At 42.7% G+C, this 20683-nt stretch overlaps 1 protein-coding gene and 1 long non-coding RNA gene across 3 annotated transcripts; one reads left to right on the forward strand and one right to left on the reverse strand.

The window, feature by feature from the left end:
• Nucleotides 1-8106: 8106 nt before the first annotated feature.
• Nucleotides 8107-9084, reverse strand: LOC129779930 (uncharacterized). 2 transcript variants are annotated; one of them, XR_008743803.1, is made up of 3 exons: nt 8905-9084; nt 8726-8844; nt 8107-8653 (listed from the first exon to the last, which is right to left on the reverse strand). It is a non-coding gene; the product is annotated as an uncharacterized LOC129779930 (long non-coding RNA). The 2 variants fall into 2 exon arrangements; XR_008743804.1 differs by having other exon boundaries at nt 8107-8678.
• Nucleotides 9085-10019: 935 nt separating this feature from the next.
• Nucleotides 10020-15170, forward strand: LOC129773713 (uncharacterized). The gene has a single exon (XM_055777357.1). The coding sequence runs from the start codon at nt 10020-10022 to the stop codon at nt 15168-15170; it is 5151 nt and encodes a 1716-aa protein (XP_055633332.1).
• Nucleotides 15171-20683: the final 5513 nt, after the last annotated feature.

Below are 20683 nucleotides of genomic sequence, written 5' to 3' on the forward strand. Positions count from 1 at the left end.
AATAATGCATTCGTCAAAGCAACAACTGGACCTTGAATAAAACATTTTCAAGCTTGCGATGGGCAGATTTGACTATCGATTTGCTGTGTGTTCATTATTTTATGAAATATTCTAAACTCAAAATTAAAGGAGAATTTTTCAATCGATAGAGAATACCTCTGTAGTAAATATTTTTACTGAAACTTTCTTTGAATCAAATGGAAGCGAAATAATCAGGTTGATTGAATTGTTATTGGGAATACATTTTCAAAATCTATAGAAGATTTGAAAGCAAACCAAAAACGCTTTATCTTTTCTTGAAATTCTTTTTAATTGATAAAAAAAATAATCTATGTATATAAAATTGTTCTATTCGTTTTTTGTGCGCTACAAAAACTCGAAAAATTCGGCACTGATGGATTATGACGAAATACACAATCCACTTCAATAATTGTTGTTGCTACTGCCAACTTCACAGGAAGCATTATGATTTCCAGATGGAATGAGTACACCTCTGAAACAAAGCTGTGAACCTTCTAGCATTGAATATTGTGAATATAATGAATATTCGTGATAGCAACACATTTTCAGTGTTTAAAAATCGTGAACTTAAATTGTATCTGATAATGATTTCAAATCCGTTCATTTTTATTCGATTGGTATTGCTCAAGAAATGTTTTCAGAATTGTGTAATTTATATTCGGATGCGAATTGTGCAACTTTTGTACTTTCCGTGTTGGCAAACGAGATAGGCTTTATAACCTCGCAGATAATTGAAAAACAAAGTATTACAAGTATTGCTTTGTTTTGCTACTAATCTCTCTGTAAAAAAACTTCAATGTGCCCCAACAAAGCGTGCCAGGGTACAGCTAGTAAAATTTGAAACAAAATAAACTTAAATAGAATTAAAATTTATTTTATGCGTAATCATGTCATTTCTTAAATTATTCAAAAAAATAAGGAAAAATGTTCACGTGGACAACAGGGGGAGGAGTATGAAAATGTCCACGCTTGTCCACGGAGGGGAGGGGGGAGTATAAAATCGCGCTTTTTCTGTCCACGTGGTATGTGGACAGCCCCATATCGGAGGAAACTGAAATTCATAGTTTACTTCTGAACAAAGTTTATTCTAATTGGTATTGTTATACACTGCGTTTCACAACTAAAGAACCACTTATTTTTTCTGAATTTCCAGAGTTCAGTATAGTTCTGAATCACTGGAATTTAATTTTTTTTATTATTTGAACACAACAATAAAGTTCGAATGGCCAGTCTTTTAAATGAAGATAGTTGTTATATCCTACACTATATACTTCGATTCAACCGACTTCTTACATATCTCGCGTAACTTTTGAAAAGGTCCTATGTAACAAATGTAAACAAATCGAGTTAATGGATGCACGCTATTAGTTTTCAATCATTGAATGTATTACAAAAACAATCGTTCAGGTATCTATCTTCTTCATCTTTTTGTCACCGATACAAAAAATATCCAATGTACAGATTCGAATTTTAAGCACCCGGCTGTTACTTCGGACGCCACTTTCCTCCGACGGCCGAAACGTCCGAAGTAACAAAGCAGTCAATACAACTCGCAGTTGTACTTCGGTCGTTTTGGAATTTGTTTCTTACAGGTGTTGTTATCGATTTCAGTGCAATTCAACGAGTGATAACAATAATAATCAGTCTTTAGAACGAAATGCTGATATTTGGATTGTTGTTTATTAGTTAGTTTCAATTTTTTATAGTGCAACGTAATATGTCCAATGTGCAAACGCGGGTAGTCAAAACGTCCAATGTAACATTTTTCGCTCCGAGGCTTCAACCTTAATCTCAAATCACGGAACAATAGTTACGATTGGTTTTACGGAGTTATTCTTGACAGCTAGTGGTGAAAACATTGGTAAAGATTGATAGCTTTTAAGACAATTCGCGAAATAATGTTCGGGTCTTCAACTACGTTTTTCTCGAGTTGGCGAAAATGTTACATTGGACCTTTTCAAAAGTTACGCGAGATATCTCTGGAAACCCAAAAAATCGTGAAACGCAGTGTATAGCGCATTTCATTAAACTTAGCTTGAGGTTTTGAAGTTTATTTCTAAAAATATCAACAAAGAATATATTGCGCAACTGCGAAATAAATTTTATAAGTTTGGTAATGATAATTAGCTTGACAAACTAGCTCAACTGTGAACTGTGATAACTCAATTTGTTTATTTCAGCCATATCTATAAAACTTATTAAATAAAACTTATCGTAACCGGAAAATTTCCGATTTGTGAAGTGGTCGTTTGAAAGATCTACGTTAATCTATTGTATAGTATAGGCCCAAAATAATAAAAATACAATTTCGCATACATTCGATACAATATGAAAATGTCCATGCTTGTCCACGGTGAGGGGAGAGGGGGTATAGGTAATGTCCACGTAGACACGTAAAATGATTATTTTTATTAATACATTCACATCTTTTCAATTTTTTTTTTTTTTTCAAGTGTACCTACTTCGAGAACTTCTTATTTATCAATTGAACAATAAACACAATAAACACAGTCTAGTGGCACTGCCTATCTAAGTTACTGTGCTTGGAAAAAAGCCCACATCTCAGCTGTCGATGCGAACCATAACTGCTGTCAGTGGGGAACATAAATCTATTTTACCAGTGCATTTGATATTATGCTGCTCGAGAGAATGGAATATAAAATATGGTGCGTTATCACGGGGATGGTAAGGGGGTATACTAGTCTAGAAATTTGGAACCAGTTGTTTTTCAAACTGCTGCATTTTGGCTAGACACCTTTTTTTCGCCTTCCCGATCTAACCATTTTTTTTTTCTAATTAAGAATCTATTGATTCTTTGTTTCAGTTAACCAAGAGCTCTGAAATCGTGTACGCACTGGTTTTTCTGAATCCTCCCCAATTCGAACACTTGTAATTTTTTTTGACATGGGACTACGTTTAACCGGAATATATGGGGGTCAAATGAAAACCTAACTACAGAACATGCAGGAAAAAATGAAAGTTTTCGAATGCTTATAACCCGAACATTTCTTAATAGATCGGAAAGGTGTTTGCATGAAATGATTGGAAATATTTCTACGCATCTATCACAATGAATAAAATGTTAATTTTCGTGAGATAAACAATTGAATAATTGTTAAATGTCAAGCGATATCTAAACGCCCTAACGACCACGTTTTTATTGGGCCGCAAGCTGTGAGTATTTTTGTACCCGCTTGTCGATGTGCAGATCGGAATATATTTCCCTAACACCTACTTCTAAACTGAGGAGCCTGGGAAAATCGTCATTTCAGATACTAGAGACGAATGAACTTTCTAGTTTAAAGCTTCTATAGCATAAAAAATAAAAGTTGAAGTTGTTGATTCATGTATGCCGGAGGTACTTCTGTACCCGCATGGTTTTCGCCCTCCGGAATGTATTTTTCTAACACGGACTACAAAAGCAGGTACGAACACAACGCTTTGGCTCGGTTATTCAACACTGCGTTGGAAGATATGCTTTCTTATCTTCTGCTCACTGAATTTCTACGCATACCGTTTGATGATTAAGCAAAATGCTGATAACCATTTGCTGCCAACGGCAGTTACACGTCAACCTTGCGATTATATCTTAGATATAACCCACCCATTTTTTGTTGTTAAAAATCGTCTCTCTGGATCTCTTCAAATTGTATGAAACGTCGAGATCTACTGTAATCTCGAAATTATTTATTTTTTGTTCAAAAATCGACTCTCTGGGATTTTCGTTTTTTCGAAATACAAGGTAAAATGTATGGTTTAGAGTGCCAATGGATATTTTCATATCAAATTTTCATATGAGACTTCCTGCAAAATGTTTGTTCGGACGATACCGAAAAAAGAGAACCAAATTTTGAACAAAAATTTGTTTTCGAGATGATAGTAGGTCTCGACGTTTAATGCAATTTGAAGACATTTGGCTGACCGTGGCTGGATTCTTCCTCTTTGACGGCAATCGACAGGCCCAGGACGATACCGGAGTGACACTGCCAAGAGGAGCCCTCCTTTATGGTTATGGCCAACCTGGCCAGAGGGTGATCCTTCACGCTGGTCCTTTACGGTTAGGCGTAGTGGTGGTCCACTAGGCCTAATGGTGTGTGTCGTCGAGGAAACCATCTCCGAACTATTCGACCGTACTCTTGGACAAACATCCGTTACATACCACGCCTGAATCCAAAAAGACTCCGCTTCTGATGGCGGATTCTTCCTTGAGCCTTTTTATTTCATTTTTAGTGGTATAGCGCCCATTTTATCAATCCACTGTCGCTAACTCTCTCTCGCAATCCTTGCTGCATGCCGTTCCGACTTGCCACTATTTTCGCCCGATTTACAAAATATAACACACAACAATTTCGTTTGTTTAAATTCAAATCTGTTAAGTATCCGAAATTGAAAACGGTTGCACGAGTACACCCTACTTAACAAAAATGATTCCCTATTAAACAATTATACAAAAAAGTGACAATATTTAAAGAAAACATAATAAGGTAAATGATTTTGGTTTGTCCAGTCGAAAATATGATCATGGTTTGTCCACTTTTTTGAATGCTCTAATTCAGCGCTCCTGTGTCAAATAAGGTATTAGAATGTTTCAAAACATATAAATAAAATTGTCTTTTCCATTATTTACAGTAGTTTTATAGAATATTTTTATGGAATCACATATTTTAAAGGATTATTAAAAACACCTTCTATTTGTGTCAATGCGCCCCTCATTCGAGCTAACTTTTCATCGATCACCAGATGATTATTTCGCACGTATTCAGACCTTTTCTGGATTATAACACCTACAAATATTGTGAGCATCATGCTTGCACACCATTTGTATCAGATTTACATAGCTAAACCATTAAGTTAACGCAGTTTGATGAACTCAATTCTGATCATGAATTGTCCAATTCAATGATGTTATTTTGTCCACATGATTTCTATGGCAACCGCTTGGCGCGCTGCAGTTTGTTTATTGTGTCCTTCGCGGATAGCAGAAATAAAGTTTCTCTGTGTTGAGTCTGTTGAGGGTAACACTTTTAAAATGCCCAAGAGAAGGTAATATTATGAAGAAAGCCTAAATTATGAATGGATCAATATGATGACAGTAAACCCAAGCAATGATAAATGCAACATCTACTTGTGAATTCGAATGTTTTCATTCAAAAATGGTGATTTCTAAAACCGGACAAACCATGATCATTTTTTGGGCAAACCATGATCAGAGGTGGTCAAACCATGATCATAATTCCTCTTTAAGGAAAATAGTTAAAGAACATAAAAAAATGAATAATTTCAACACTTTATGGAAGAAAAATCGATTTGCATTTACTAGATGCGTAAAAACACCCCAAATCGGACAAACCAAGATCATTTACCCTATTTAATAAAAAAAACAACATTATTGTAACAAACGGTACACTGTCCCATTTATAAAATAGTGAGAGTTTCCATGTAATAACGACTGTGCACAACGCTATAAACCACCTCATTCACTATAAACTGAGGAAATCTGGACGATTTCACCGTCTATGTAACAAACACAAACTTTTAAAATTTATTTTTTAATCGCTGAAAATAGACATTGGAAGTAGCGCATAACCATGTCGCTAACAAACCCAGCAGATTTGGCTGACTCATCTAATCACCAATGTTTTATCTGTAATCTACTGGACAATGCCGATAGAAAATTGATCCAATGCGATTGGTACCATTTCATGTGTGTCGGTGTCAACGATGGCATCGAAAACGATGATCGAAGTTTCGTGTGCAAGGCTTGTACTGCTCTACACCCCGGCTCGGGAGATTCAAAATCCGCTAGTTCTCGTGAGGCCCGATTGCAGCTAGGCATGCAGCGTTTGGTAGGGGAAAAGCAACTACAGGAACGATTGCAAGACGAAAGGAGAAGCAGGACAGGGAGATGCAGGAAATGACACTTGGATAAAGAAAGGAAGGATAAAACTATTACAGCGAAGATTGCTTTCGAGAAAGAATTCATCAAGGAGTGGTATAATCTTCTCCACAATCAGCTGGATGAAGAATGAGCGCCCTGAGCGCCAATACTGGATGTATTTCTACTGGGCTCGGAGGTATCCATATACCCACAGCGATGACTACCCCAGCGGATAGAAGCAGCACAGTGCAACAAACATCTACAGCTAGTGTGCCTAACAGTTCTCTGATTTCACATGTGAAGCTTTTGGCATCCGCAACATCGCAACAAATGTCTACACAACCACATTTTTCCAGTCAGCCACCAATATTAGCAACCGTGATGCAATGGAACCAAGGTAGACCGATAACAACGCCATTTGAGATGAATCCATCAACTACAACGAATGCCTACAATATGTTCTTCATTGCACCAACGACATCAACCACTCTGTCGTTAACATTATTGCCACCAAACGTCCAGGTTCCATCGAACTTATAATATACTGTAGCACTACCATCAATTCCGTTTCAACCACAACAAGCAACGTTAACACCACATGCAGTTGCGGTATATTCGGAAGCGAACTGTGAACAAAATAGAATTCCAGGATATGTATTTGTTTCGCAACCAGTATCATCGGGTTCGATGATTAACCATCCTGGAGTAACCATCAATCCCCTAATAGACTTTACGGTGCAGCAACAATCGTCAGAGACATTCAGAGGAACAACTGCTCACCAATTAGCTGCCCGTCAGGTGGTTCCAAAAGATCTTCGATCGTTCGGGGGAAATCCGGCAGAATGGCCATTGTTCTGGAGTAGTTTTGAGAAGTCGTCACAAATGTGTGGATACACGAACGTTGAAAATCTTTTGAGACTAAAGCGTTGTTTGAAGGGTGAAGCAAGAAAAGCGGTTAGCAATTTTCTATTGCACCCATCAAACGTAGGAAAAATCATTTCATCTCTCCGTATGCTGTACGGACGACAAGACGCAATACTTGGTAAATTACTGAATGATATTCGAAACATCCCCACACCCAAACCGGAGAACCTTGAGCCTGAAGTTTTGGATTGGTAGTATGCAACCTTTATGCACATTTGGTATACTTCCCTGGGCATAAACCGAAGGAATGTTACATTTTCAAAGAAAATAATTTAGTAGATCGTTGAAAAGGAAAGCACATTTGTGTAAAATATGATTGTATCCACACGATAAATGGCCGTGTAAAGCCTCAGTGTGCGGATCTGATGGTTGTCAAGAATACCATCACAGGTTCCTACAGCCGGGGAATCCATATAAAGCTGAGCATCCCAATCGTATAAACTCAGTGGTAGTTAACGAATTGGGCAAACTCGCACGTGCTGAAGGGACTTCGAGCAACACGGGTGGGTATGTGCACAACGCTATGAAGCCCCTCTTTACTACAAACGTCCCCACATTCCGTTTTGCCTGCCAAGATCGGGTCGATGAAATGTCAACAATCGACCTCAAATGCTGCCACCTTGCAATCGATTTATCGACCTTTTATATGTATTCATCGAACAACTTGACGTTCAATGAACTCTTTTTTAGAACTTAGGGCGATTACACATTATCCGGTTTCAGCCGGACCGGTTTCAAAAAGCGCCGCTGGGTTTGGACGGATAACCGGATAACAATGTGAAGAGACCTCGCGCTACACAAAACCGTACATCTTTCACATACACATACATGCATTTGTTTATACAGTGGTTTGACAGCCCAATTGTTCTTGTTGCCTGTGGTATAACTGCACCGAGCTGGTCGAGCCCGTGTTTATTGAATTCCTACTATTGTTTATGAGCAGCTGATTAGGGCATTCACCCTCTCATGATGTGCCTTTTGAGGGTGATTTTGGGATGGGTTATGAACAAGATTGCATATGGAATATCTTGGAACCACAGCTGCTGCGGCAACTACGAGCCTGCTCAAATTTGCGACCCTTGGAAAGTACATACGACCCATTTCAGAATACGTTCGCAAACCTTTTCCGTAATTCGCAGAGCACAAATTTTCATCTTAGGCGCATATGGTTCTACAACGGTTTCCACAACGACGGCAATGTAAATTTGCAATGAACATGAAAAACTTATTGGACAAAAAAATTGGCCGTCATCAACAGTATTACAAAAACTAACTTTTGTCCAGTTACTGTGTATGATTTATTCCACACGCTCTGTTGCCACATATTTTTTCAACAGCCTCGAGAACACGGTTAGATAAAAGTGTACAATCTTATGAACCAATAATAATAACATTCCGTAACAAGCTAGGGGAACTACTTATTTATATGTATTATGTGTTTTCTTCCTGTAATTATCTTGAAATTTGCAAAAAATCATTCTAGAGTGTTTTTTTTTATTTCACCATTGCATTATCTTTGCGATTCAAATTACATCATACTTTTTCTTCAAATACTATCTCATTGCTGCTTCCGCAGATCCTTGTTCAGAACACACTCAGCCGCAATTCATCGAGCATCAATGCACGGCTATTAATACGCGGATCCTGGACGAAGAATGACCGAATCAGATATGCCAACAGCTGGGTGATTTCGTTCTGACAGAGCCGATGCTTCAGCGTCGGGCAGGGGAACATCTTGATCACCGAGCACAGATCGGACAGTTCGGGTTTAAGTTTTTCGAGCCGAGTCGCGGCCACCTTATCGTCGATCGTGTTCCAGGTCAGGTCGAACTGTATGGTATACCAAATGGGAACACTAGATGAGAGAACTATTTTGGTGTGTTCAAATTAACAAAAACTCACCTTCACATTCAGCTGGATGAAGTCACTCAAAATCTATCCCTTGATGAATCAGTTGAACATTTGTTTCACATCCTCGAACTCTTTCGGTAGCAATTTCAAATGAGGAAAGTTGCTGTGAGCTAAACAAAAACAGAAGTTAATTTAAGAGCTCGATTAAATTGTCAGAAGACACTATACACCGTTGAACACAATCCATGGCAAAACACTCCATGACGACCTCGTGCGCCTGTGATCATTGCTTCGCTTTGAGCAGAAACTTTTATCACTGAAATTTTCCACTGCAGCTAAATAAAGAAGCGAAATAAAAATTTCAGTGTCCATACCAATTGCAAATTCTGCTTGATTTCAAAATCAACAAACAAACGTCAAACGACACACACATACTAATATATGGGGCGAAAAATTGCCTGAATTGTACTAATACTAACAGACATGAAAAACAACTGTCAATTCGCGTGGAGCTTCGTGCTCCGCTTTTGGGAAATGATAGTAATAATTGATTTTCGGGTGCAGTTAACACTGTTCGATGCCCGGAGAAGATAACTGCAACATCTGTACGTTAGCTTTCCTCGCACATCGAATACAATCCCTTGTTCATCGAAATCGATGAACATGTCAAATGACAAGTCTGACGGAGGCCATACTAAACGTCATGGAGACCATAACGCTTCCGTTGAACTCAATATAAAAAGGCCTTCGAGACGACTCATCCTCCTCCTTTACCTCTCTGACGGCTGAAGACGTCATCCTTTGAATTATTTTGATTATTTTTAATAAAGTGAATTAGAAAGTAATGAAGTGAATTTACTTACCGGATAGTTATCGCGTAGTGCTACTATCTCCTACCATTGCCGCCTTGGTGTCCGCAGAAAGTGGAAAAAGGGTTACTTACCTGGTGACCACTCCGTTGTTCCCGCTTCGTTGTTCCCGCTCCGCTGCTCCCGCTCTGCTATCGCTATTGGTCCTTCGAACCGGATATCCGTCGAACTCCGGTTATCCATCTATATCTGGTTTGGACATCATCGGTATCCTGCTCTGTGATTCGAACCACGTGTCTATACTGGTAAGGAACTACCACTTCGTCATCGCTTCTCGACTTCCTACTGGAACCTGGTCACTGTAGTCCATCGCTCTGCGGCTTCTCGTTACATCGCTTGAATTTTATACAATACAAGGCACTTACATTGCCTTTACAAGGTAATTATAATTCCAATCACCATAACCTTTCCCCCTCGGGCTACGCGGTCTTGTGCTTTGCAGATTACTATCATCATCGTCGTCGTTTTTCGTCAGAATGTCCACCGAGCGTCGCATCAAGACCCTGAAAGCAAGGCAGAAGAGCCTTATCACATCGTTCGAACTCGCCGTGCATTTTGTAGAGGGATTTAAGGAAGACACCGATTGCCACGAAGTCCCCGTGAGGTTAGAACACCTCATAACGATTTGGAATGATTTTAACACAGTCCAAGGAGAGCTAGAGACGCTGGATGATAGTCACATTGAGGCTCATCTGAAGGACCGTATCGCCTTCGAGACCGCATACTTCAAAGCAAAAGGGTTCCTTCTATCGGTGAATAAAGTAGCATCTACGCCTCCGTCTCCGAGTACTCAATCACATCTGCAAACCTTCTCTACGTCCCACGTGCGTCTGCCAGATATTAAACTACCTGTGTTTGATGGTGCCCTCGACCGCTGGCTTAATTTCCACGACCTGTTCATCTCTCTGGTTCATTCATCTCACGAGCTTTCAAACATACAAAAGTTTTATTATCTGCGTTCTTCGCTCACCGGGGAAGCTCTGAAATTGGTACAGACGATCGCGATTTCGGCCAACAACTACATGGTAGCTTGGAATCTCCTGCTAGACCACTATCAGAACACCACCAGGCTGAAACAATCGTACATAGACTCGCTCTTTGAATTTCCATCGATTAAACGGGAATCAGCGACTGAACTTCACTCTTTGGTAGAAAACTTCGAAGCCACCGTGAAAATACTCAAGAAGCTCGGTGAGAAGACGGAATATTGGGATCTTATGCTCATTCGAATGTTGAGCATTCGACTCGACGCGACTACACGGAGAGATTGGGAAGAGTATTGCTCCACTAAGGACGTTGTCACGTTTCAGGATCTCACAGTCTTTATCCAACGTCGCGTTACCGTTCTGCAAACGATCGGTAAATCCCCAGAATCTTCAACAGCAAATCATACAAAGAAACCGGTTTCACGGCCAGTCGCCAGCCACGGAGCAGCCCAGACCAATGTTAGAAAGTGCTTAGTGTGCTCCGACAATCATCCATTGTACATGTGCGCTACGTTTTTCAAAATGTCACTCGACGATAAGGAAAAGGAGGTTCGCCGGCATCAGCTGTGTAGGAACTGCCTGCGTAAGGGCCATCATGCAAGAGACTGTTCGTCTTCGAGCACATGCCGAAAATGCAGAGGTCATCACCACACACAACTCTGCTCTCAGTCAGGATCCAGTTCATTCAAGGCGAGCTCGGAATCATCTCCGCCCAAGGACAAATCTACTCAGCCCGCAAACGATCAACAATCATCGCCATCGGTTTCGGCAGCGATCACGGAAATAGCCAGTCACGCTTCTGCTGAAGAGCGACCAAAATTAGTCTTGCTCGCTACTGCAGTCATACTTGTTGTCGATGACAACGGGCGAGAACATCCAGCCAAAGCTCTGCTCGACCCTGGCAGCGAATGCTCTTTCGTAACAGAATCGTTCTCTCAGCTGATCAAGGCACGGCGCCGAAAAGTTCATCTACCGATCTCCGGCATTGGCCAATCTGCTGCAAGGGCGCGCAGCATAGTTTTTACCAACATCCGTTCAAGAGTTAGTGATTACAGTGCCTCTGTAGAACTTCTAGTCATGCCAAAGGTGACCATCGATTTGCCGTCATCATCTTTCGATGTGTCAACCTGGAAGATTCCTCCAAAAGTCCAGTTAGCGGATCCTGCTTTTTACAAAACCAGTCCCATCGATATCGTTCTGGGAGCTCAGCTATTTTTCGATCTTTTCAACACGAGCGACAGAATCGACCTCGGGCACAACCTTCCCGCCCTCGTCAGTTCAGTATTCGGATGGGTAGTCACTGGAAGAAGCGCACCCACTCAATCGTCATCTCCCATAGTGGTTAACATCGCCACAGTCGCAGATTTACACCAGCTCGTGGAAAGATTTTGGTGTATTGAGGAAGACTCCAAGATGCCATGCCACTCTATTGAGGAAGCCGCATGTGAGGAGCATTTCCAGAAAACGGTCACTCGGAACACTGAAGGCCGTTATATCGTTCGCTTACCGGTGAAGGAAACAATTCTCAACAACCTAGGTGACAACCGTCGTACAGCCATTCGACGATTTCGACTGCTCAAAAGTAAGCTAACTGCCAACGAGAACCTGCAAGGGCAGTACTGTGCATTTATGGATGAGTATCTTGCACTGCATCATATGGAACGCATCCAGGACTACCATCTCCCCCTCGAACGAGTTTACCATCTCCCACATCATGCAATAATCAGGGAAGAAAGCACCACGACGAAAGTGCGCGTCGTCTTCGATGCCTCTTGCAGGACGACAAATGGACCATCGTTAAACGACGCCCTGATGGTTGGACCAATCCTACAACAGGATCTACGTGCGATACTAATGCGCTCACGTGTGCATCCCGTTATGATTGTTGCAGACGCCAAGCAAATGTACCGCCAAATTTTAGTTGATGCCCGCGACACATCCCTACAGCGTATTGTTTGGAGAAAAGTACCGGATGCCCCCTTGGAGACATTTGAACTCAATACCGTGACATACGGCACAGCCTGTGCCCCCTTTCTTGCCACACGGGTGTTGAAACAACTGGCAGATGACGAGCGAAATGGATTTCCCGAGGCTGCCGAGGTTCTGACTAACGACTTCTACGTCGACGATTTAATCTCCGGAGCAAATTCCATAGAAGATACCGTCAACCTCCGGAAACAGTTGGACACACTACTAAGTAGAGGTGGATTCCAATTACGGAAGTGGGCATCCAACGAACCCAACGCAGTTGCTGATGTTCCCGCAGAGAATTTAGCTATGCAACCAACATTGGAATTTGATCGCGATCAGTGCCTCAAAACACTTGGTCTGCACTGGGAACCTCTAACGGACCGTCTACGGTACAAGGTTCAACTCCCAGAAGAACATAACGATGAACCACCTACGAAACGAACTGCTTTATCCTATATCGCTCGATTATTTGACCCGCTGGGGCTTGTGGGCCCAGTGGTAACAACTGCTAAACTGTTTATGCAGTCTCTTTGGATGCTTCAAGACAACGGTAAGCCCTGGGGTTGGGACAAGGAGCTCCCATTATCCCTTCACGAACGTTGGCGATCATATAAACATCAGCTGCCTCTGCTGAACGAACTACGCATTGATCGTCACATCTGCTGCCCAGCACCCAGGAATGTGCAATTGCATATATTTTCAGATGCATCTGAAAGAGCGTATGGCGCATGTGCGTACATTCGATCAACGAATCCAGACGGCAAGGTCAAAATTGCCTTACTCACATCCAGGTCGAAGGTCGCCCCGCTCAAACAGCAGAGCATTCCACGACTTGAGCTGTGTGGAGCGCTTATAGCAGCAGAAATTCATCAGAAGGTAATCGTTGCTTTGCAACTTGAAATGCAGACTTTTTTCTGGGTCGATTCCACCACTGTACTCAGTTGGTTGAAATGTAATCCATCAACCTGGACGACCTTTGTGGCGAACAGAGTATCGAAGATACAATTGGCCACCGAGAACTGCAGCTGGAACCATGTTGCAGGTCAAGTAAACCCTGCGGATATTCTTTCTCGCGGAGCCACCGCTGAAGCACTTCTGGGTAGCACTTTGTGGTGGAGTGGGCCGGTTTGGTTACAAATGGAACCTGATCAGTGGCCAATCGAACAACACAGCACTCCCCAAACTCATACCACTCTTCGAGAAACTAGAAGGGTACAAGTAGCAGCTCTCAACGTACATCACAACCCATCATTCATCGACGAATTTGTTGCAACATTTTCCAGCTATCAACGCATGCTACGGATCACTTCCTACTGTAGGCGCTTTCTTCGAAACTGTCGCCGTGAAACCAGAAAAACATTCATCAAGAACGAATCATTCCTCCAAGCAGAAGAGATCAAGGCATCAGAAGGCATTCTCATCGCTCTAATACAGCAGCAAACTTTTTCGCTCGAGTGGGCACAACTAAGTGAGAAACGACCACTTTCCACCAAATCAAGACTCCGTTGGTTCAGCCCGTTCATGTCCGACGAAGGCGTCATTCGTATTGGAGGTCGACTGAGCAATGCACAACAGTCATTTGACAGCAAGCATCAAATTCTGTTGCCAGCAAACCATCCGTTTTCGTTTCTCCTGGTGAAACAATTTCACGAACGAAACCTCCATGCACATCCACAACTTCTTCTCACCCTTCTGCGCAACCGCTACTGGATCATAGGGGCCAGGAGCTTGGCGAGAAGGGTAGTCCACACCTGCGTCGCTTGCTTCAGAGCTCAACCAAAGAAACTGGAACAGTTTATGGGCGATTTACCTCGAACTCGTGTAACAGCATCCCGGCCATTCGCAGTAACAGGAGTTGACTACTGGGGACCATTACTTCTTCGACCAGTTAACCGACGATCAGCAGCAAGGAAGGCTTATGTAGCAGTTTTTGTGTGCTTTTGCACTAAAGCTGTGCATATCGAATTAGTGGTGGATCTAACTACAGCAAAGTTTATGCAAGCATTTCGACGATTCACTTCCCGCCGAGGATTTTGTTCGGAAATATACAGCGACAACGGTCGTAACTTTGTTGGCGCCTCCAATGAACTGCGAAATTTCCTACGCAGCAGCAACTACAAACAAGCATTTGCCATCGAATGCACCAGCAACAACATCAAATGGCACTCTAATCCGCCGAAGGCCTCCCATTTTGGCGGTTTATGGGAATCTGCCATTTCATCAGCTAAGAAGCATCTTTTTCGAGTCCTGGGGCAACACAAGCTAGACTACGACGACATGGAGACGTTATTAATCCAAATCGAAGGTTGCCTCAACTCCAGACCCATCATTCCTATCAGCGACGATCCGTCTGACCTCCAGCCGCTCACACCGGGACACTTCCTACTTGGATCGCCCTTGAAAGCAGTTCCGGACGTGGATTTATCATCCATTCCGTTCAACCGACTCCACCGTTGGCAACAGGTTCAAAAAATCGTGCAGGACGTGTGGAAACGATGGAGCTCTGAGTACTTATCATCGCTGCAACCGCGCACAAAATGGCTAAAGCCTCCGGTTGTTATTGAAAAGGGTAGGCTGGTGATACTTCGTGACGAAAATTCTCCACCCACGCACTGGCCTACAGCACGAATCACGGATCTACACCCTGGAGCGGATGAGATCACACGGTGACAGTGCAAACTTCAGACGGGCAGTACAAGAGACCCGTTTCTAAAATTTGCCTGCTTCCTTTGCCATCAACTGCGACTACGACAGCAGGAGATTTTCAAAAATGTTCGGAAACTGATACAACAACATCTAGCAGTACGACCGTCGAGACAAACCTGCAATAACATTACACCAGACACATATTATGTCTGGATCAGCCATCATCAATTGCTTTTCGGATGACGTATGACTATCAACACCCGCAGCATAAAATCGACTACGTTACCAACTACTACGAGGCAACCAACCAGCGTTCTTATGTCTACGAATACCGTCAGAAAGCGCGTTTCTGAAGGGGCCAGCATGTTCGATGCCCGGAGAAGATAACTGCAACATCTGTACGTTAGCTTTCCTCGCACATCGAATACAATCCCTTGTTCATCGAAATCGATGAACATGTCAAATGACAAGTCTGACGGAGGCCATACTAAACGTCATGGAGACCATAACGCTTCCGTTGAACTCAATATAAAAAGGCCTTCGAGACGACTCATCCTCCTCCTTTACCTCTCTGACGGCTGAAGACGTCAGCCTTTGAATTATTTTGATTATTTTTAATAAAGTGAATTAGAAAGTAATTAAGTGAATTTACTTACCGGATAGTTATCGCGTAGTGCTACTATTTCCTACCATTGCCGCCTTGGTGTCCGCAGAAAGTGGAAAAAGGGTTACTTACCTGGTGACCACTCCGTTGTTCCCGCTTCGTTGTTCCCGCTCCGCTGCTCCCGCTCTGCTATCGCTAAACACATATTTAAAAATTAAAATTATGAATGAAAATTAACATTTTCTTATGAAATATGTTCTTAATGAGTTACACGTTACACGTTCTTTTGTAAGTGATGAAAACCCCCTGAACAAGAATTGTGTTTGTCAATAATTTTATATTACAATGATGAGTTTTAATGACAATATCAAGAAAATTATACAAAAATGGTTAAGTAAGAATCAGTATTACGAGTTTTAACTGATCACATAATATAAAGTAAAAATTTTCATTAAAAATTTGAACAATTTAACTGTCTTAAGGTCTGATATTCTCATAGAGAATGATTTACTTTCCCAAACCGGTGTCTGTACCAGACGTCAACACAATACTACTGTCATCGCGTATAATGCTTATCCGGTCACCGGACATTACAGTCGCAGTGGACGGCTGTATCACGGCGCCGTGAAGAGGTTGGTACGATCGAAATTTGCCATTTGGGATTCTAACCGGTCCGGCGGAAACCGGATAATGTGTAATCGCCCTTAGTCCGAACCTTGTACATTTTAGTGGCGACGAGGAAAAAGAAAAGCCACTACGCGAGTGCAAAAAGTGCTGGTCATGATAAAAAAATATAGTGTTGCATGCAGTGTGTATTGTGCGAGCCTCGCCCTCGCGAGTTATCGCCGAAACAAAGGAGGATTTTTTCTCCGGCGGTGGTTCTATTCGCTATTGTTGCGACCGCTCTAGTTGTTAGCAAGCAAGGTAGAAGCAAGAAAAGCGGTTAGCAATTTTCTATTGCACCCATCAAACGTAGGAAAAATCATTTCATCTCTCCGTATGCTGTACGGACGACAAGACGCAATACTTGGTAAATTACTGAATGATATTCGAAACATCCCCACACCCAAACCGGAGAACCTTGAGCCTGAAGTTTTGGATTGGTAGTATGCAACCTTTGTGCACATTTGGTATACTTCCCTGGGCATAAACCGAAGGAATGTTACATTTTCAAAGAAAAGAATTTAGTAGATTCTCTGCCACCGGACTGAACAGTGGCAATCCCAGTTATTTTCTGCCACCGGACTGAACAGAGCATCGCATCGCATCGCATCGCATTCCCCAGGCAGCTTGGATTTGGTGGCTATGTTGGGGAAACCGTGCCAATCAAAACGGGGTTGATAGGGCGTTTAGATAACTATATTTTCTCTTTAAATCCCATTTCTTCTCTGCCACCGGACCACCGGAGAATCCCATTTATTTTCTGCCACCGGACTGAACAGAGGCAATCCCATTTCTTTTCTGCCATCGGACTGAACAGTGGTTTATTAGCCGGTGCCCGCTCGGAAATTAATTTAGTTGCATTTGCAATGTGATAGGAAAATAGTTTCTCTCGCTCGCTCGCCTAAATACTACGTTCTTCTCTCTCAATCTCATTTCTTCTCTGCCACCGGACTGAACAGTGGCAATCCCATTTATTTTCTGCCATCGGACTGAACAGAGGTAATCCCATTTCTTTTCTGCCATCGGACTGAACAGTGAACAGTAATTTAATAGCAATTGCAATGTGATAGGAGAACAGTTTCTCTCACTCGCTCCCCTGAATACTATGTTCTTCTCTTTCAATCCCATTTCTTCTCTGCCACCGGACTGAACAGTGGCAATCCCATTTATTTTCTGCCACCGGACTGAACAGAGGCAATTCCATTTCTTTTCTGCCACCGGACTGAACAGTGGCAATCCCATTTATTTTCTGCCACCGGACTGATCAGAGGCAATCCCATTTCTTTTCTGCCATCGGACTGAACAGTGGTTTATTAGCCGGTGCCCGCTCGGAAATTAATTTAGTTGCATTTGCAATGTGATAGGAAAATAGTTTCTCTCGCTCGCTCGCCTAAACACTGTGTTCTTCTCTCTCAATCCCATTTCTTCTCTGCCACCGGACTGAACAGTGGCAATCCCATTTATTTTCTGCCACCGGACTAACAGAGCATCGCATCGCATCGCATCGCATCGCATCACATCGCATCGCATCGCATCGCATCACATCGCATCGCATCGCATTCCCCAGGCAGCTTGGTTTTGATGGCTATGTTGGGGAAACCGTGCCAATCAAAACGGGGTTGATAGGGCGTTTAGATAACTATATTTTCTCTTTCAATCCCATTTCTTCTCTGCCACCGGACTGAACAGTGGCAATCCCATTTGTATCGCATCGCATCGCATTCCCCAGGCAGCTTGGTTTTGATGGCTATGTTGGGGAAACTGTGCCAATCAAAACGGGGTTGATAGGGCGTTTAGATAACTATATTTTCTCTTTCAATCCCATTTCTTTCTACCACCGGACTGAACAGTGGCAATCCCATTTATTTTCTGCCACCGGACTGAACAGAGGCAATCCCATTTCTTTTCTGCCATCGGACTGAACAGTGGTTTATTAGCCGGTGCCCGCTCGGAAATTAATTTAGTTGCATTTGCAATGTGATAGGAAAATAGTTTCTCTCGCTCGCTCGCCTAAAAACTATGTTCTTCTCTCTCAATCCCATTTCTTCTCTGCCACCGGACTGAACAGTGGCAATCCCATTTATTTTCTGCCACCGGACTGAACAGAGCATCGCATCGCATCGCATCGCATCGCATCGTATCGCATCGCATCGCATCGCATTCCCCAGGCAGCTTGGTTTTGATGGCTATGTTGGGGAAACCGTGCCAATCAAAACGGGGTTGATAGGGCGTTTAGATAACTATATTTTCTCTTTCAATCCCATTTCTTCTCTGCCACCGGACTGAACAGTGGCAATCCCATTTATTTTCTGCCGTCGGACTGAACAGAGGCAATCCCATTTCTTTTCTGCCATCGGACTGTACAGTGGTTTATTAGCCGGTGCCCGCTTGGAAATTAATTTAGTTGCATTTGTAATGTGATAGGAAAATAGTTTCTCTCGCTCGCTCGCCTAAATACTATGTTCTTCTCTCTCAATCTCATTTCTTCTCTGCCACCGGACTGAACAGTGGCAATCCCATTTATTTTCTGCCATCGGACTGAACAGAGGCAATCCCATTTCTTTTCTGCCATCGGACTGAACAGTGAACAGTAATTTAATAGCAATTGCAATGTGATAGGAGCACAGTTTCTCTCACTCGCTCCCCTGAATACTATGTTCTTCTCTTTCAATCCCATTTCTTCTCTGCCACCGGACTGAACAGTGGCAATCCCATTTATTTTCTGCCACCGGACTGAACAGAGGCAATCCCATTTCTTTTCTGCCACCGGACTGAACAGTGGCAATCCCATTTATTTTCTGCCACCGGACTGAACAGAGGCAATCCCATTTCTTTTTTGCCATCGGACTGAACAGTGGTTTATTAGCCGGTGCCCGCTCGGAAATTAATTTAGTTGCATTTGCAATGTGATAGGAAAATAGTTTCTCTCGCTCGCTCGCCTAAACACTATGTTCTTCTCTCTCAATCCCATTTCTTCTCTACCACCGGACTGAACAGTGGCAATCCCATTTATTTTCTGCCACCGGACTGAACATCGCATCGCATCGCATCGCATCGCATCGCATCGCATCGCATCGCATCGCATTCCCCAGGCAGCTTGGTTTTGATGGCTATGTTGGGGAAACCGTGCCAATCAAAACGGGGTTGATAGGGCGTTTAGATAACTATATTTTCTCTTTCAATCCCATTTCTTCTCTGCCACCGGACTGAACAGTGGCAATCCCATTTATTTTCTGCCGTCGGACTGAACAGAGGCAATCCCATTTCTTTTCTGCCATCGGACTGTACAGTGGTTTATTAGCCGGTGCCCGCTTGGAAATTAATTTAGTTGCATTTGCAATGTGATAGGAAAATAGTTTCTCTCGCTCGCTCGCCTAAATACTATGTTCTTCTCTCTCAATCTCATTTCTTCTCTGCCGCCGGACTGAACAGTGGCAATCCCATTTATTTTCTGCCATCGGACTGAACAGAGGCAATCCCATTTCTTTTCTGCCATCGGACTGAACAGTGAACAGTAATTTAATAGCAATTGCAATGTGATAAGAGCACAGTTTCTCTCACTCGCTCCCCTGAATACTATGTTCTTCTCTTTCAATCCCATTTCTTCTCTGCCACCGGACTGAACAGTGGCAATCCCATTTATTTTCTGCCGTCGGACTGAACAGAGGCAATCCCATTTCTTTTCTGCCATCGGACTGAACAGTGGTTTATTAGCCGGTGCCCGCTTGGAAATTAATTTAGTTGCATTTGCAATGTGATAGGAAAATAGTTTCTCTCGCTCGCTCGCGTTTCTTCTCTCTCAATCTCATTTCTTCTCTGCCACCGGACTGAACAGTGGCAATCCCATTTATTTTCTGCCATCGGACTGAACAGAGGCAATCCCATTTCTTTTCTGCCATCGGACTGAACAGTGAACAGTAATTTAATAGCAATTGCAATGTGATAGGAGCACAGTTTCTCTCACTCGCTACCCTGAATACTATGTTCTTCTCTTTCAATCCCATTTCTTCTCTGCCACCGGACTGAACAGTGGCAATCCCATTTATTTTCTGCCACCGGACTAACAGAGCATCGCATCGCATCGCATCGCATCGCATCGCATCGCATCGCATCGCATCGCATCACATCGCATCGCATCGCATCGCATCGCATCGCATCGCATCGCATCGCATCGCATCGCATCGCATCGCATCGCATCGCATCACATCGCATCGCATCGCATCGCATCGCATCGCATTCCCCAGGCAGCTTGGTTTTGATGGCTATGTTG

Source organism: Toxorhynchites rutilus, chromosome 3 (genome assembly GCF_029784135.1).
Source record: "Toxorhynchites rutilus septentrionalis strain SRP chromosome 3, ASM2978413v1, whole genome shotgun sequence".
NCBI lineage: Eukaryota > Metazoa > Arthropoda > Insecta > Diptera > Culicidae > Toxorhynchites > Toxorhynchites rutilus.

What these genes read in the sequence shown, in the direction of transcription:
- LOC129773713 (XM_055777357.1), top strand. Translation starts at nt 10,020, where the DNA reads ATGTCCACCGAGCGTCGCATCAAGACCCTGAAAGCAAGGCAGAAGAGC.